This window comes from Neolamprologus brichardi, chromosome 7, assembly GCF_056152115.1.
Source record: "Neolamprologus brichardi isolate AB-2024 chromosome 7, ASM5615211v1, whole genome shotgun sequence".
In the NCBI taxonomy this organism is placed as follows: Eukaryota; Metazoa; Chordata; class Actinopteri; order Cichliformes; family Cichlidae; genus Neolamprologus; species Neolamprologus brichardi.
In genome coordinates, this window is record NC_142110.1 from 5858421 (window position 1) to 5875615 (window position 17195).

Consider the following 17195-nt stretch of genomic DNA (forward strand, 5'->3'; position numbering starts at 1 on the left):
ATCAGGAAATTATCTTTTAAATTGTCATTTTTCAATGTTAGTCCTTTAATCTGTGTTGTGGCAGAGGAAATTATAGCTGTAGCAATTTCAAAACTTGAGCTAAAGAAACCGAAGATTATTATGTATTCATGCGGTATCAGAATAACACAATTTTCTGACTTGGAAAAAAAAAGATCTTACCTGACTTAAAAGAAGTAATTTAAAGCAAGGACACAGCTATCAACGTGTTGTTTGAACGCTCAAGGTAATAAAATACAGCGTACCTTTATTCTAATGTTCATGTTGTTCATGTCCAAATTCTCATTTAGAAGTACATGAAACATGAAAATCAGGGTTATCTTTTAGTGTATTTGCATGATCTGAGACAACAAAAGAAACTTCTCTCTGTCTGTCTCGTTCGTTAGGGTCCTGCAGAACGGTTTGGAAGTAGAAAGACTACGCTTGAGGAACTTCTTTCACTACTACCACTCCAAGAGAGGCATGTGGAATGCCCAAAACAAAAAAACTCCCAAGGGATAGCGCAGCCTGTTGGTCAGAGGATCCTAAACCTGCCTGCAGACCCACTGTGTGTGTGAGAGAGAGACCCGTCGGAGCTCGCTCACTGCCTGAATTCTGCCTTTTCGAAACAGGCTCCTTTCAGGGACTCCTCGGACCCTGTCGTGTATTTGTCTGTACGAAGAAACTGATTCCAAATTTGAAAATTTGGAGGCGTGCTTTTTACGCAGACGGACCCGAGTCATCACTTTGCCTCGCTGACTGAACTACTGTACAGAGAGAAGAGTTATTTTTATTCTCCTTTTCTCTGTCCTTTTTGGTGCAATGTTTTCAGACAGACTGGAAAGCAGAGAGCGCGTGCGTGTTTGTATGTGTGGGTATGTATATATAGGTGTGTGGGTGCGTTGCCATGACGGAAAGCACCCTTTTTTTTTTTCTAACACGGAGATGTGAAGACAACCTAAGATCTTTTTGCTAACACGCTCTCACGCGGGAGCCTAATAGAATGTGTGTCAACGTGTTCATCGGACGATTCAGACGCAGGGTTGTAGCTCAAGTAGGGGAACACTTTGTTTGATAAAGCAGTACATCAACTTCTACCTGTTAAATATCATTGACTAGAACGACTGAGGTGCTGAACTCCTCTTTGTATCTGATATTATAAACCACAGAAAGTTTTCCGTTCAGAAAAAGCCCTTTCTCAAACAGATACCTCCCTTTCTGCCCCTCTTTCTCCCTCTGTATCACCTTTATTTTATTCCTTTCTTTATCCTTTTGCTTGTCATGCTAATTTGTGTGTTTGTATCTGTTTGTAATATTATTTTATAATGTCAATTTTAAAATAGAGCATTTGTAATAATGCAAGCTATTGGTTGTTTTAAGTGATGAGGGGCTTTTTCTTATTTTTTTTTAACAAGGGACTTTTATTTATCTGGACTAAGCATGTGCTTACATTTGGCATGCTATTCCTGTTCAATAACACTGAATTTGTGAGCATTTCAGATCTACTGACAGGATTTTTTTTTTGTTTGTAAACTTCATTTCTCGTATTAAAATCCCACGGAGACGGGGAATGCTTGGCTGTCGAAAATACAGATACTCTTCTGTTTGAGTTTGTTTTAAGCGCTAACAGAAGGGAGACCAGTTCATGTGTGGGACACGGTGGTGCAAGGCATGGCTGTTTCACAAATGTGTGCCTTTATCAGGGTTTGGCTGCAGGCAGTTTTTAAGCTACTTTAATGACTGACGAGGGCCGGGACAAACGGAAATACGACGGTATTTATCAGCGGGCTGTAATGTCAGTGTAAATTCAGATATACTGTAAAAAGAGGAAATTAATGTTCTCTTTAAAGGATCATAGAAGTGTCACCGTTTATTGTATTATCTCAAAAGAAAGGACAGGTTTGATTGAGGTTTTAGTGATACGAAGTGTTCACTGGTGAGATAGAAGGAGAATCGTTAAGAATGACTACTGAGTGGGAACAGAGGGTGTGATAAAGAGTCACTGGCAGCTGCAGTCCAGTAGGACCCCACCTGCTCCCATTATTTTGGCTGGAGGCCGGGCTCCTAATGCCTTCTGTTTATGCAACATGGCACTTATATTGAGGAAGAGTGGCTGGAGGGCTCTTGGCTGGACATGTATATGGATGAACACTAACGATCTGTTATTGACTATATGATTGTCAAAATGCCCTCTAGACCTTTTTTGCCTCTACAGAAAAAAAAGGTCTACACTGTACATCATTTTGCATTCACATGGGACTATTTAAAATAAAGGAAACACATTAATATAAGAATATATATATATATATAGATATATATATATATGAAACATTTACAAAATGAAAAATAAGTATACATTCCGAGGTAATTTCTGTGAAATTGTTTTGTAGAGAAAAGGTTTTAAGAATGTATTGTACTTTTATTTTCATTTGTTGTTTGTTTGTTTGTTTTTTGTTTTTGCAAATAAACTTTTATCCTTACATCTGGATAATATTTTAGTTTTTTTTTTGTTGTGCGTTTATTTATGTTTTTGGAACCCTGGTTTCAATACAGAAAAAGTGACACAAAAGTCAAATAAAAATGTTATTTGTTTTTCTGACCACACGGTGGTGCTCGTCCCACACGGGCCGTGACGTGGTAAAATGGAGACATGGAAATAACATTGCTCAACATATTTTGAGCAGAGGTAGGGTGACTCATTGCCAGAGAAATAAAGCTTACTACAGCTGACTTTTCCAGTTTTCATTTTTTTTAAATGAACATCTATTTGTCAATATAAAGGATAAATAACATTTTCCCGTTGCTATATTTTCTGTAAACTATAGCGTTCGAAGAATTTGCAAATTATAGCTTTTTGTTATTATTTATATGCTACACATTTGTTTTCGGGAAAGCTACATGAACAAAACAGCCAGAGTATTACACATGAATTTGTTCTGGGAAACACTACATTCGATGACGTCAGACAGGTAATGACGCTTCCTCCGAGGAAAAATGGTTTCTAATACATCCAGAGAACTTATTGTGTATTGATCACACATGAGTGATATGTGAGAAGTAAAACGTCATGACGCTAACATAAAAAAAAAAAAAAACTTCCCAGCAGAAGTGACATTTAATCATTGACACGGTTGTGGCTTTCCTCTCTAGACCATGAGGTAAGCGCTGTCCACACCACAGCTAAACAAGGTCTAGATGAGGCAAGCGTTGACCCCTTGTGATCTCCTCTCCCGTGTCCCGTGTGTCTTCTGTTAGCTCTGACTAACAGCAAGAAATTCGGGGAGTTTACATGTACTTTACTTTTTTCAGTTTCTATGACTGACTAATACAGCATGATACGAGTGCGTGTACATATCAGGACTGGGTTTTTCCACTTCAAGCACACGGACGATATGTCCTGTAACATGTGAGTCTGTATATACAAGATAACATTTATTGCAGCCACTGTTGCGGTCCAGCAGGTACGTAGAGTGAGTCTTGTGCTTTAAACCCCTTAAGTAATCGAGACACACCCTGCCTATGTAAGCGCAGACTAATGAGAAGCAGGTAGTAACAAGCCTATTTTTATTAGTTCTGCTGAACTGGTGCTGAATGAGCACAATTTACAGTGCACTACTACTTAACCACTACAAAATCTCTCATTATTCGAGCTGTTGCAGTATTTCTGTCTTCCTTCCTGTTCTAAATAAGCTTAAAATGCAGTTTTCGGTGAAAACCCTAAACCTTGTACAGTCAAAAGTAAACTTCACCTCATATGGTGTAAGTCTTACACCATTACTAGGCGCTCAGAGTATCTGTTTCACTTACAGTGCAGTTGACTAATATGCAGTGAACAAGCCGTGTACTTCTGAGTGAACGTGAGGAACCAACTAGGGACCGGATGATGTGCCATGTATCTGTTACTGTTACAATGAATAGTATTTAATAATTTAATCATATTTAATAGTATTTTTGAGCTCTCGATTTGACAAAATAATATATTTATAAAATAATGTTCTCACAAAATATCTGAAACATTGTGTGATACTTGGATAATGGGCAAATGCAGTAGTAGGTCATACACGTCAGTGTTACGGTATCCCTCTTTCAGGGGAAATTAAGTTTACTTTTGTTTTTCCAACTTAGGAGAGCTTTTAAGTGTGCTCTGATTGGCTGAGGTGAGAGTCGGGCGTCTTCTGATTGGTGTTTGAGCTGCTTCCGCGTTGTCATTCAGCAGCAGTCCCTCCTCGCGCACATCTGCAGCCGAGTCTCTCCGGTTCACTGTACGTGACGACGAGCTGTGAGAGGAGAGCAGAGATATATATTCAAACTTTTCCACAATTATCTACGCAAAAAAACAAAGACTTTCCGTCTGTTGAGCGGCTACATGGAGCTATTTTATAAGTAAACTCGACTCTGGCTGTATTGAAATCGCGGAAGGACTGTTTTCATCTCTTAAAAGACAGGTTACCGGAGGAAAGTTTAAATCCCGGTGAGATCAGGGGGAAGGTGAGCCGGGTGCGACTTGAATCATCCTGGCCGTCCTTTTTGTAAATGAAATAGAGTTTTGATTCAGTCTGCTCTTTCTAACAATCAGGACTTTGTCTGCTGAAGGAGTTGTCGTATTTCGCCGTCCCACGCTGAACTCCACAGCATGTCTGACAAGTGTTGCGCTGTGTAACCGGTTCGTCCAGCTCGCCGAGGAGTTTCGTCAGCTGCTTCTCTGACTTTGCAGGTAAGCCGCTGAGGAGGTTCGCCTCTCTTCCAGAAGGTCTCTGTGAAGGCCGTTGGACGACAATGGCTGGCTTGAGCAATGCCCACATGAAAACCCTGGAGGACCTAACTCTGGACTCGGGCTACGGGGCGGGGGACTCTTGCAAATCCCTCAGCCTGTCCTCCTCAAAGTCAAACTCCCAGGCATTCATGACGGCCCCTCACCGGGGGAACTGGTGGTACTACTCCGGCTCCATGAATAGCAGAAACAACAGCTGGGACACGGTCAACACTGTCCTTCCAGAAGACCCAGAGGACATCTTCTCCAAGTGTCCACGCTTACCTGAACTGGAAGAGTTTCCATGGACTGAGGAGGAGGTGGCCAAAATACTGCGTAAAGTGGCCGAAAGTGGGAGCATGAAATGGGGGACTACACCTGTGTTCTCACCGGAGGCTGTGAGGCGGCTGTCCACCCTTCTCCGCAGGGCTCTGATCCGCATTTCCAGAGAGGCTCAACGTCTCAGCGTCATGCACTGCCGTTGCACACGCTTCGAAGTGCAGAGTGCCATGAAGTTGGTGCTCAGCTGGGCCCTCGCCGACTACTGCGTCTCTGCTACAGTTAAGGCCATCTCCTTGTACAGCATGAGTGCCGGTGAACTATTGAGGAAAGGCAAGTCCGCCCGCTGCGGCCTCTCCTTCTCTGTGGGACGCTTCTTCCGCTGGATGGTGGACACCCGCATCTCCGTGCGCATCCACGAGTATGCGGCCATATGCCTAACTGCATGCATGGAAGCCTTGGTGGAGGAGATAGGTGCCCGGGTGCTGATGGCCGAGAGGGGTCATTCAGGGCCTGATTTGGGGTCAGGGTGCACCACGGTGAGTGCAGAGGCCATGGAGGGGGTGGTCAACAATGACGCGGAGCTGTGGGGAGTCCTGCAACACTATGAGCACCTCATCTGCGGGAAGAACGCTAATGGTAAATATAAATGATGTATATAAAAGTGCATTTAAGTTAACAGTGCATAGCATAGAGCGAGGACCTTCAGTGAATGTTTTGTTGCATACTATTTTTTTGTATCACATATTGGTCTTGCTGAGTGTTGATCACAACTTTCCACTTCCTCCGAGTCCATGTGTGGAAAAAGGTTAATTGTGGCCTGGTGCTGATTACAACAGCAGCTTTTAGTGCGTGAGAATTTGATGTATTTGTTGCCTATTTGACTTGTCAGAGTAAGAAAATTGCCTCTAATGTGGGCAAAGAAGGCATTTTCTGTTCAACCAAAGTCACAAAACAACAAATTGCTGAGAAAAAAACCTCAACCAGCCAGATTGAGTCCTCACATGTCACTCTGGTGTTCTACTGTTGTGGTTTGGAGTGCAGAGAGCCTTCAGAGTCTAGGCAGGAGGCTTGTCTGTTGACATAGCTCTCTGTTTGCGCTGACTTCACCTCTCAGCCTCTCGCTGTGTTGGCCACACTCCTTTAAAATCCTCCCTTTCTTCCATTTCCTCATCCTGTGCTCCTGGTAGACAGATCTCTTTCACCCACCACCATCCCCGCATACTGTATCTTACATCTCTCCCTCCTCTCTCCTCCAGCTACAGCTGTGCATCCTGCTCCCTGCCCATTTGTTTCCTCCACCCTCACATCCCTTCTGAATCGAGTCCCTTTCTCCGCCTTCTCTGTTAAGCCCTAGTACACTCACAGTGCTCTTTCCATGACTGTTTTGGCAGCCCAGTGTTGAGTTGATGCATGAGCTTGTGTTGGGACAGTGTAACCAGCCTTTGTTTGTGGCCCACTACCAGCTCCCTGGAGCAGAGCTATTTTACTGCAGCACAATGGCCTTTTGTTGTGTGATCGTGCAGCTTAGTCAAACACAGAGGGAGTCAAAGCAAATGCTGAGGATGCATGCACGCACCAAGGAACAATATACACAACTCAGAGGGAGAGAGAAAGAAAAAATAACTATAGATAGTCAATATTAAATACAATTATGAGGCACACTTGCACAATTATGTGCAAGTGTGCCGTGCATGTGGAGAAGACGCTAATGTAACACAGCCAACTTTTGATCTGAGATCAATGTGCTTGTAATAGATAGTACTTTCCCACACGCATGCACTCACATATTAACTGCTACCTTCCATTTCAAAGTCTGTACAGCTTCCAGTGGCTTCATCATTATTTATCTGCTCCATTTAAGCCTGCAAGTGCTATAAACAGTACATTGCTGTACACTAGACAGGCCTGTTGTTTGGTTTTACATTTGAACTGGGGTGCTATTTCATAAAAAAGTTAAAAAGCAGCTTTTGTCACATTACTTCACCAGATGTCTTTCGCTTAGGTTTGGCCTATTTTGGTGAGTTTAGTCACTGGTCTTGAGAAAGACCATCGTGTGATGTGTGTGTGTGCATATAATAACAACAGACTATTATTCTGACCACCGTAGCTTTTTATAGGGCTAAATCTGGGATATGGAAGCCACATACCCCTCTACCATCTTTCCACCTGACACCCTACACCCTAAACGGCAACCCTACTGCTGAGCAACATCCCCTCTTTTGCCTACCACCCAAACAAAAAACAAATATCCATTTCCTTCTTACAAACCAGTATGGGAGGGTAGATTATTGATCACATAGAATGCATGGCACATTCTATTAAAACTCCTCCCTCTCACTTGATCTCACTTCATCTTTCTGCCTCTTTCTCAGAGGCCGACCCACATCTGGAACTCTTTAAGTTAGAAATGACTTGTACGGCTCCAATAACAAAACTGAAAACTCCCTCCCTCCCTCCTTTCCTCTTGCCCTCTCATGCTTAGTCTAACTTTTGGCTCTCTCTCTCCCTCTTTCTCCCCTTTTTTTTTGCCATTGCGTTCACATACACATCCACTTCATCTTTATCTGTTTATTTCTTCTGGTCTACAGGGAGTGCATTAGAGAAACCCAGTTGTGATGTGCCAGGATCTTATTCATTACACTTGCAGACTCACCCATGCACACAGACCCTGAAACCAATTTAGTCTTCTTTGCTTGCATATAAATGGATCTGCAGCACTGGTTGAACGCTATACACAATGTGACTATACAGAAGAATCCATTTGTCATTTATTTCTCCTCACAAGGAAATGGCGTGAGCGAGCACTTCCTGGTATAATTTGTATTGACAGTACAGTGGAGCATGTTAAAGTGCAGAGTGGTAGCTTTACTAATGGACAGTAGAAGTGGCTATGAAATCATTGATCGTTATGTCTAGCGCACAGATGTGTGTTAAGCTTTGGTCTGGCTAATAGGACAATTTCCAAGTGAGCACCATTCAAGTGTTTGGAGGACTTTTTTCCCGCTTTTCTCTGACTTTATGGTTGTTTTCTCAAGGGGCTTGTAACAGCAGTCCAGTAGTTAGATTTGCAAACAGTTGACTAGAGGGTCATTTATTTTGGGCCATGACTTTAAATTCAATCACCAGCCCCATTCACGCTTTGCACTGGGCAGTAGTTTGATATTTGGGTTGCTGTTCTAAAACTTGAATGTGAATACTTGTATAGTCTGAAGCAGGGGCTCAGTGAAAGAGAGCTTTCATGCTCAAACTATCATACATGGATAGATAAACTTAGTCCAGTACTAACATTTTTTTCTTCTCTCTTCTTTCTTTAAATCCATGAAGATAGTAAAAAGACTGCTAGTATTGGGTTTGGGGTGTACTGTCAGAGCATATGATTTGCTACTCAGTGTTTCCCTAAATATGTATTTAGCCCATAAAGAGGCGTGGGAACAGTGGGCAGAGAGATGCAGGGAGAGGAGCCCAGTGCTGTGGTCACACAGATGGAGAAACCAGCACTCTGAAAATACACTCCCCTGTTGCACAAATCTGGTGAGGATCAAACTGAGTTTTGGGAGAAAAAACCTAAAAATTTTAATAATATTAAGGGCTCGCAAGAGTGTTGGGTATGTTGGAGACAAGCATTAACAACAAACCCGTTTTCCTAAATATCCACACGGATTCATTTAGGTGACCTGTTTGAAAACTGCCGGCAGACATTTGTTTGAAGGGCCAACAAAACTAAGTGTTACAGCTTTAGTAGATGGGGTTAATGCTTCACTAGACTCTCGTGCTTTAGTGTTAAAGCTTTATTTGTGATTGCGTGTACCAGGCTGCATTCACACTAATGGTCAGTGTCACTGATTGCAGTGGTTGCTTGTGTTGTCCCAGCTGTAAAAACAGTAACCCTTTAGAGTGCTGTGTTTCACTGTACTTAAATGTGGTTTCTTATACTTGGCTTTGCGGATACTGACCCTTGTTGGCAAACCATGAGTGATGCTTTCACAGATATGACGGCACGAATGGTTTGTCTGACTAGTAAAAAGCCAATAGCACTGAACCAGGACACTATCACTGACTTCCTATCCTCTCATGCAGGTGATTGTGTCTGTTAAATTAATGAAAATAAAGTCAAACAATAATCTTGGAGTTCATATTGTGAACCACCTCAGGTATAACTCCTCTCTCTTTTAATAAAACTGTATTAACATTATTTTGCCTTCTGGCAATGTACCTCCTATCATATTACAGCAGCATGAGTCACGTTTTTTCTTAACACTGTTTACAGTAAATCGCTGAAGGGAGTGGAACCAAAGAGATGGGCATGGCAGATATTCATGGGAAAGAGGTCAAGTGACATACAAATAGTGATTGCAAAGTTGAAAGCAGCTGTTCCTTTGTGTCTAGATTCAGAGTTCTAATCTCAATATTGGAAATCGGTAAATGAGCCATTATTCTGTCAGCAAACTGGGGAAGTTATGTTTATAAAAATTCTTTGACCTGTTTACACTAGAGGTGGGAATCACAATACATCCCACGATACGATATTATCACAATACTTAATGCACGATACAATATTATTGCAATTTTTTAAAAATATTTTGCGATATTCAGATTCTGTACATAAAGGTAAACTTTATCAATATTCATTTTATCTAATATCAAAGTCTCACACTCAGTCTTTCTCTCATTTCAGTTTTATTGTTGACAAACTGAACGGTTTGTATTACAGTCTAGTCCAACTTAACTGAACGCAACCATCTGGTACAATTATAGCTATTCTGAACTATGCAGTTTATGAAAACTATGCAGCCCCTTCAGCAACTGAAGAATTTGAAAGTAAATTAAAACAAAATATAATTTTACATTAAATAAAAAAGTTTTAAACTTAATTAAAATAAAACGTGTCTTAAATTAAAATAAGTAAACTGTCACATTTGGACAGTGAAGGAATGTCAGGATTCTTGCTCAGACAAAGGATCAACATGCTCTGAAGTCAGAGCACAAAAACCTTTTTTGTAACAAACTATCGAATTCTGCTGTCCCTGTATCGATACATTATTAGCAAACAAAATATCACGATACTACACAGTATCGATTTTTTTCCCCCACCCCTAGTTTACACTGAAAAATGTGCAATGGGAGAGTCACATTCCTCTGTCCATAGGGCTGGGATTACAGCTCGGGAAGCTAATGAGGGAAGCAGGATGACAGGCTGGCAAATGGTTGCAATCTTTAACCAGGCATCTTGGAGCATTGCCTGAATGTCAGCAATATCTAAGAGGAGCAACAGTGCATTGCATCATCTCAGTGTAAGGGCTGACACAGCTTTATTTATACTCCTGCCCGCGTCTCTGCAGTTTAGCGCTTGCGTGAGACCATTTATACTTTGGTGTTTAAGTGTAAACGCTTCATCACTGAATGGTAAACAGTTAAAACAGTGTTTTGTTTTTTTTGTTTTTGTTTTGCCTGTCCCGTTTGGCTCTTTTGCCATCAGAATTATTGTCTAAAGGCGAAGAAAGATGCCCAACGGATTTACTTTACCAAATTGACCATCCCAGCTTTGCCGTAATGGTCCATTTGATTCACCTTTTATTGTTTATTTTATTTTCACTTGCTGAATACGGGACAGACTTGACTGGGGGAAAGAAAAGGGAGAAAGAAAAAGGGAAAAAAAAACAGCTGAGAAGAGGGACGGGGGAGAAGGGCAAAAAACAAAAACCAACAGAATAAGCAGAAAAAAAAATACATATATCGATCACCTGGATCACCTGTTGAGAAAGAAAAAAGAAAACAAGCAGAAGAAAACGAGAGTAATAGAATAAACAACATCACAATGATATATATGAATATGACAGTAAATACTAAATATTAAACATTATTGTGCAGCACGTAAGATCGACAGCACAGTGTGCTTTGAGGTAGGAGCCACAGTTAAAACAGTGTGACTTATTTGCCTAACCCGAGAGTGCGACACTGTAGGCAGAGCTCAGCTTAGAAATCATGTTCACATGGATGTTACATTGACACAAAGCACCACCTAACTTGATATCTTTAGAGATCATCGACAACACAATGGTATTTCCTGATACTAGTGGTCTATTTCAGCAGGAGAATGCACTTTACCTCTTTTATGTTTGTTTGTTTTGTGTTCAGTGTAGATTTGCATGTCATCAGAAAGCCACTGTTGATGTACATTTATGATTGGGTGTGAGCCAGAAGGTCACCAATTTCTGAAACCTTTAAGGAGGTTATACTACAGTAGCCTTTCTGTGCTTATGTTTCTTTTACTTTTTTTTTTGTCAGATCTGCCCAATCAAGTGGCTATAAAGGACCTAACCTAAGATAATAACACAACCAATTCATTCTAGCTGAAGTACAAGAGAAAAAAATATCTCTATACACAGATGCACACAAACTCTTTATTCATATTTCATTCAATCCTTTATTTGGTTGTTTCTGGGCCAGTGCAGATCAGTTCCGCCTTGCCTTTAAACATTCGTTCCATTCACAGATATCCCAAAGAGTAAACTCTGAATAACTCCCTAAGTCTGCGTCAAACCACAAACCCCTACTAAAATAATCAGCTTTCCTGCTTCTTACTCTGAAAAAATCAGTGCCAGGCATCATGGTTGTAATTGCTAATAGGCATTAGCTGGAATGCACCCTTTCGGCAGCTTGTATCCCCCAGCAAAACTAAAGCCAGCCATTGTAGTCAATATAGAACCATTTTGTGGGTGATTGGGTTGTAATGTTTTAATTACACACAAATAGATCAGATGGGAGGACTGCATGGAGAAGGGTCGGGAAGTGTGCAGTTTAAGAGGAAACACATTTTTGTGAGCAGGGATTGGATTTAATTACTCCGTGCTGCATTCTCTGGTGAAATCTGTTGGAGTCGACTTGATATAGCCAGGTAGATCCAAGCCAAATGTCTGCAGCTGAGGAAGAGTTAGAGTCTGTGTGCAGGCTTGCTCCAGTGTGTACATGCAGCCTGGGAGCCAAAGTAAAGGCTGTGATCACTCCAGCCTGTGCTGAATGAGGGCACAGCTTCTTTTGGATGTTCTTCAGCCGAGCTTGGAAAGTATTTTTTTTCTTCTTCTTTCCTTTAAAGTCTAAACTGTTGTTTTTGTAAACAAGCTGAAAGAGGGAGCTTTTTGTGACTCTGTCAGTGACCTCTTTGTCCACCAGAGTCAGAGAAGCAGTGTGTGGAGACTGCAGATCTCAGATATATTGCACTGGAAAAGCAAACACAGCCTCACCGTTGTGCACACAGATTTATCCCCTCGAGATAGTCACACTTGAGTTCATACTGATATTCATTTACATATGCACATACACTACTGTGCACACGAGTATTTGCAAATTTACACAAGTAGAGTATTTCACCTTAGTCCTTCGGGATCCAAATACACTATTTATTGTAGTTTGTTGTCTTTGTATCACTATTCCCATCAGTGTAGTTGACAGTACAAAAAAGATGAACAAAATTGCACAAGTACGCTAGCTTAATAGTTGCCATTGCATGGCTAGAACAAGCTGTTATACTCTACATACCAGCTTCTTCCTCACAGGGACAAACCAAGGCCCAACTCGCAGTACATCACTCGCAGGTTGGTTCATAGTTTGCATTAACGATGGGAGTAGTTTCTCTAACTCCCTGAACAACGAGCCAATTTTCCAGAGGGAGAAGTTGGATAGAGAGAATAGGATGGAAGCAATGGAAAATAAAAAGCAAGCACACTGCAAGAACAGCATTTATGACAAGCTTTTTGGTAAGTGTGTCAGGCTCAGTGAGCACAGTGCCCATTTTGACAGGTTAAAGGAGTTGTGTGCATACATGCCAGAAGTAGGTCATTGCAGCCTTTGAAATTTCTTGCGCTTGTCTCTGCTTTGATGTCGTGCACTCTCATCCATTTCTGCCTCTAGTCCGATTCTGATGGTATCTGTGCTTTTAAGAGGGACTGCAGTGTGCATACTAGGACTGTGTGCAGTCCTTATCTGTCAACATGGTTGATTAAGGGCTGACAGAGTGACAGCTAACAAAGGCATTAAAACACAGTGATGAGTGGAGACTGTCTACTTCTGTTTCACCGAATTCAAGAAGATGTGACAGAAATGGATGCAGAGTATGGCTGTTGGTTATCATTGCCATCGTGAGTAAGGGTACTACTTGTTTAGTCTTCCCTTCCCTGAACTGTCTAATCTTTCTTCACCAGACACTGGAATGTGTTTGTTTGCATGTCGAGCCTGCAGCTTCATCAACAACAACACGTATATAAACTCTGAGGCTCAGCAGATTTTGCCCACATCACAGGATATATCAAGCCTTTCCCAAGTTGTGCTGATTTGCAGACTTCTTTGGCTTCATCTGAAATGTTTCTCTTGGTATGGCCTATCAAATCTGGTTATTTATTTACAGTGTTGGTCAAGTTACTTGAAAAAAGTAATCAGTAATTAATTACTGATTACTTCCCCAAAAAAGTAATCCCATTACTTTACTGATTACTTATTTTCAAAAGTAATTAATTACTTAGTTACTTAGTTACTTTTTAAAAACATGATTTACAACCTGAATAGGTGATAAAGCGATAGATCTTTCAGCCCAATTCTACTTTTTCTACATAATCCATCATACAAAATGTAATCAAATGGAAAAGTCTCTTTTTTAAACTTGTTTTGTTAGTTTTAATCTTTTAACTTTATGCATGAAGCAAAATTTTAATTATATGCACCATTCTCTGACTGGAAGAAATTAGTTTAACATTTAAACCTATTTTCTGCACATTCCAGCACATAATAAATATATATATATATATATATATATATATATATATATATATATATATATATATATATATATATTTGTATATATATTTGTGTTTACACTCACTCTTTCAGATGCAAGTAAAACACAGCAGAAAATAAATAAAGTCAAAGACTAGCGGTCCTTTTGCTCTATTTTCACCTGTAAAGCAGGAGTAGAGTAGGCGGAGGTTTATCCTGGTGCAGGTGTGCCGCAGCGGTCAGTGGAAGGATACGGCAGTTTCTCTGTGAGTTTCTCATTACGTCGTAGCTACTCGGTGCTTGCTTGGAAGTTTAGGGGTTTTTTTTCGCTGTAAAAAGAAGTTTTCTTCCCACGCACAACGGACACTAATGTTTTTGTCACTTTTTACGGAATCAAACTCAAAGTAAGGTCAGTACTTCCACGCTTTAAACGCTGCACGCTCATACTCTCTCCCGCACTCGATATATGATCCATTGTTGATCTGCACACAGCTGTTGTCACCAACGTCGCACTCGCTCACGTCACTGTCATGAGACATTCTCGCAAGAAAATCACGGTTTTAGTAACGCAGTAACGCAGCGTTCCTACGGGAAAGTAACGGTAATCTAATTACCGTTTTTGCAATAGTAATCCCTTACTTTACTCGTTACTTGAAAGAGTAATCGGATTACAGTAACGCGTGCGTTACTGCGTTACAGTAACGCTGCCCATCTCTGTTTATTTATTTACTTACCTACTTACTTACTTACCTCTGTAACAGCATATCAGGTAGTCATATTCCAGTCTTTTCTGGCACATTTATGTTATTTTTCTCTATCCAATCCTACTGCTGTATATCTTCTCTCTTTCTTTTTTTTTTTTGCATCTGAAACCTTCTAACAAGCAGTGCCATCTTCTAAAAACATCACCTGTTGGGTCACGGTCATCCACATGGATATGTGGTGATTAAAAGAGCCACCGCAGCACACAGCATATTTAGACCAAAACCATGTACAGTTAGGTTTCCTGGAATTCCCTTGTGGTTAGTGCAGGGAAGGAGCCATATGGAGTACACATGTGGGCACGGGAAAGCAGACTCTGTCAAGACAGGACACCCTCTGCTCCAGACTTAAGCCTCTTTCTGTCGATAAGATCTGTACAGCACATCCACCACATGTGTACTCCTTCCTGAAACTGAAATAAACAGATCAAATCTCACAGGTAACCAAAAGAGGATGTTGACTATTAGGAAGAGCCGACAATGAAATGCATTTGATGAAATAAAAGTATGACTTTAAGAATATCTGACATACAATTTGATTTAAGAGGTATGTTTTTGGACATGAACGGTTAGATTAGTTTGTGGGGACATCATCATCAAGTTCCAGACTTTAAAGACTCCTAGTTATACATAATCACCATGCATTTCCTTTGAAAGCCATTATACATAGGTTTTGTCTCTGTTGTGTTTGTAGGACTTAAATGCTATTGCTGTTAAGAAAATTCTGACCTAACACTCTGTTACAATGTGTCTGCACTGGATTTGTTCCTTGGGCACGATCCCGCTTATTTGGGCTACATCTGTATTTAACTGTGTACATATGTGGGCCCATGTCCATGGAAGTGTGTGTTTGACTGCATGTGGTCTGCGAATTGATGGCCTCTGTGTTTTTAGCCACATCTGCTCTCTCTGTTTCTGTGTTGTGTTGGCCATCTGTGTGTCACTGCTGGGTCACAGACAGTGCTGGACACCAGCACTATTTCCTCTCCAGGACCGATATAATCTGAGCTGCGGAGGGGAAAGCGTGTTATGTGGTAGGAATTTTATACCAGTGAAAGGATGCTTTGTTGAACGTGTTCAGAGAAATGTAACCTTTAAAAAAAAATCTAATAGTTAAGGGCTTAAGAAAAAGGGTGGACAGTGATCCAGTTTTATTGTTTTTTTCATTTATTTATTGGCATTGATTAATTCTGCAGTCTAGCTTGCATTCTCTCTGAATGTGAATTGGTCTATTAGTATCTTCAGTGATCTGAAGTGAGTTTGTATTGCTTTTGTCTATGCATGGAGCGGCTGTAGAGGAAGTGAGTCAGACAGGAGTTAAACAGAGCACGAGTTAAACTCAAATACTCAATATTTTCCCCTCTTTTAGACTTCTAGGAGCAAATTACAGCCTCAGAAAACAGCCTCAATGCCAACACATTCATCAGCTCATCAAACCTAATTTGGTTTAACTCTCCACGAGCCCAATGGGATTTTTAAACGTGTTAGGATTAGACATTTCTTCCACCAGCGTGGCCTGTAAATACAAGTGTGACTAATTATAGCCCATTCTTATTTCCACACGCTTTGCATTAGATATTAGACCACGCACCGCATATAGCCTTGTGGCGCTTCGGTTAATAAGTCTTATAAAGGAATTCTCAAAAGCTCATTCAAATAAATTAAAATCTAAAACCTACCCAGTTAACAGAGGTGAAAAAATAAGGTTGTGGAGGTGGTCAACATGACTTTCCATTAGACAAATGCCCGAGCAATTACATACTTGTCTATAGCCTGGCAGGAAATGCCTCGACCACAGAAGGAGCCTTTCAGTACTCCAGTCAGGTGCTAAGAAAGGGTGTGTCTGTCTGCGTGATGGAGATGCAGGGGGCGTATGTGTTGCGAGTTTAAGGCTTGCAGTGGGGAGGGAGTCAGCCCGAGGGTTAGCAAGTCATAAATATTGCAACGCCAACACCCAGCCAGTTAGCCGAGCCCCAGCCAAAAAGAACAGCTTTTACTCTTTCAGGTGGTGCCATGCAAACATTTCAACATAACTGCCTTAATTTGCTTTGCTGAAAGGCTTTGTTTTGACATGAGGTCTGCAGGCAGGCTCCACAGTCCAGCCAGCCTGATGTCAGGGGAACGAGGGAGAATGTACATACGACAGAGGCCTGAGAAGAAATGTGGAGACTGAGGAAGGAGAAGTCTTGGTGCTTCTCTGACTCTGATAACATTGTGGCTCTATCTTGCTGTCTGAAAATACAAAGATAACTCAAACAGAACACACTTGCACGCTAAGACAAAACAAATCAAAAACACCAGAGATATAAGCACAGTCTGATAAGTAGCAAATGGGCAGACACAGATAGAAAGGAATCGACACTATCAGCATGGAGCGGGTTTATTTGTTTTCTGAATGGAGCTGTGATAGCAAGTACCTCTTAACCTCATTGGGGATCTCTATGTGATATCTGTTGCTTTTCAGGAAAGGAAAGTGGAAAAGAAAACACACATTCTTTACATCCATCATATCTGAATGGATAGCTGTAATCTCCAGCGCCATGCTGGGAAAGAACAACTTGATTTAAGCTTCTGCTCGCCCTGACCCCTGCAAGCTTCCCAAAGGCTCCATCTATCAGTCACGCTTGCTACTCTGCGTT

The 17195-nt window shown here is 41.1% G+C and overlaps 2 protein-coding genes across 2 annotated transcripts in view; both read left to right on the forward strand.

Annotated features, from left to right (window-relative positions):
- Nucleotides 1-2479, forward strand: part of b4galnt4a (beta-1,4-N-acetyl-galactosaminyltransferase 4a) — a 178464-nt gene extending 175985 nt beyond the window's left edge. The window contains exon 20 of the mRNA XM_087842937.1: nucleotides 405-2479. Coding sequence (XP_087699063.1) covers nucleotides 405-519 — 115 coding nt within the window. The 3' untranslated portion in view covers nucleotides 520-2479. The remainder of the gene's footprint in view (nucleotides 1-404) is intronic.
- Nucleotides 2480-4253: 1774 nt separating this feature from the next.
- The window catches only part of LOC102778975 (ankyrin repeat and BTB domain containing 2b), a 46515-nt gene continuing 33573 nt past the window's right edge, over nucleotides 4254-17195 (forward strand). Inside the window, exon 1 of the mRNA XM_087842940.1 lies at nucleotides 4254-5665. Within this exon, the coding sequence (XP_087699066.1) occupies nucleotides 4774-5665 (892 nt within the window). The 5' untranslated portion in view covers nucleotides 4254-4773. The remainder of the gene's footprint in view (nucleotides 5666-17195) is intronic.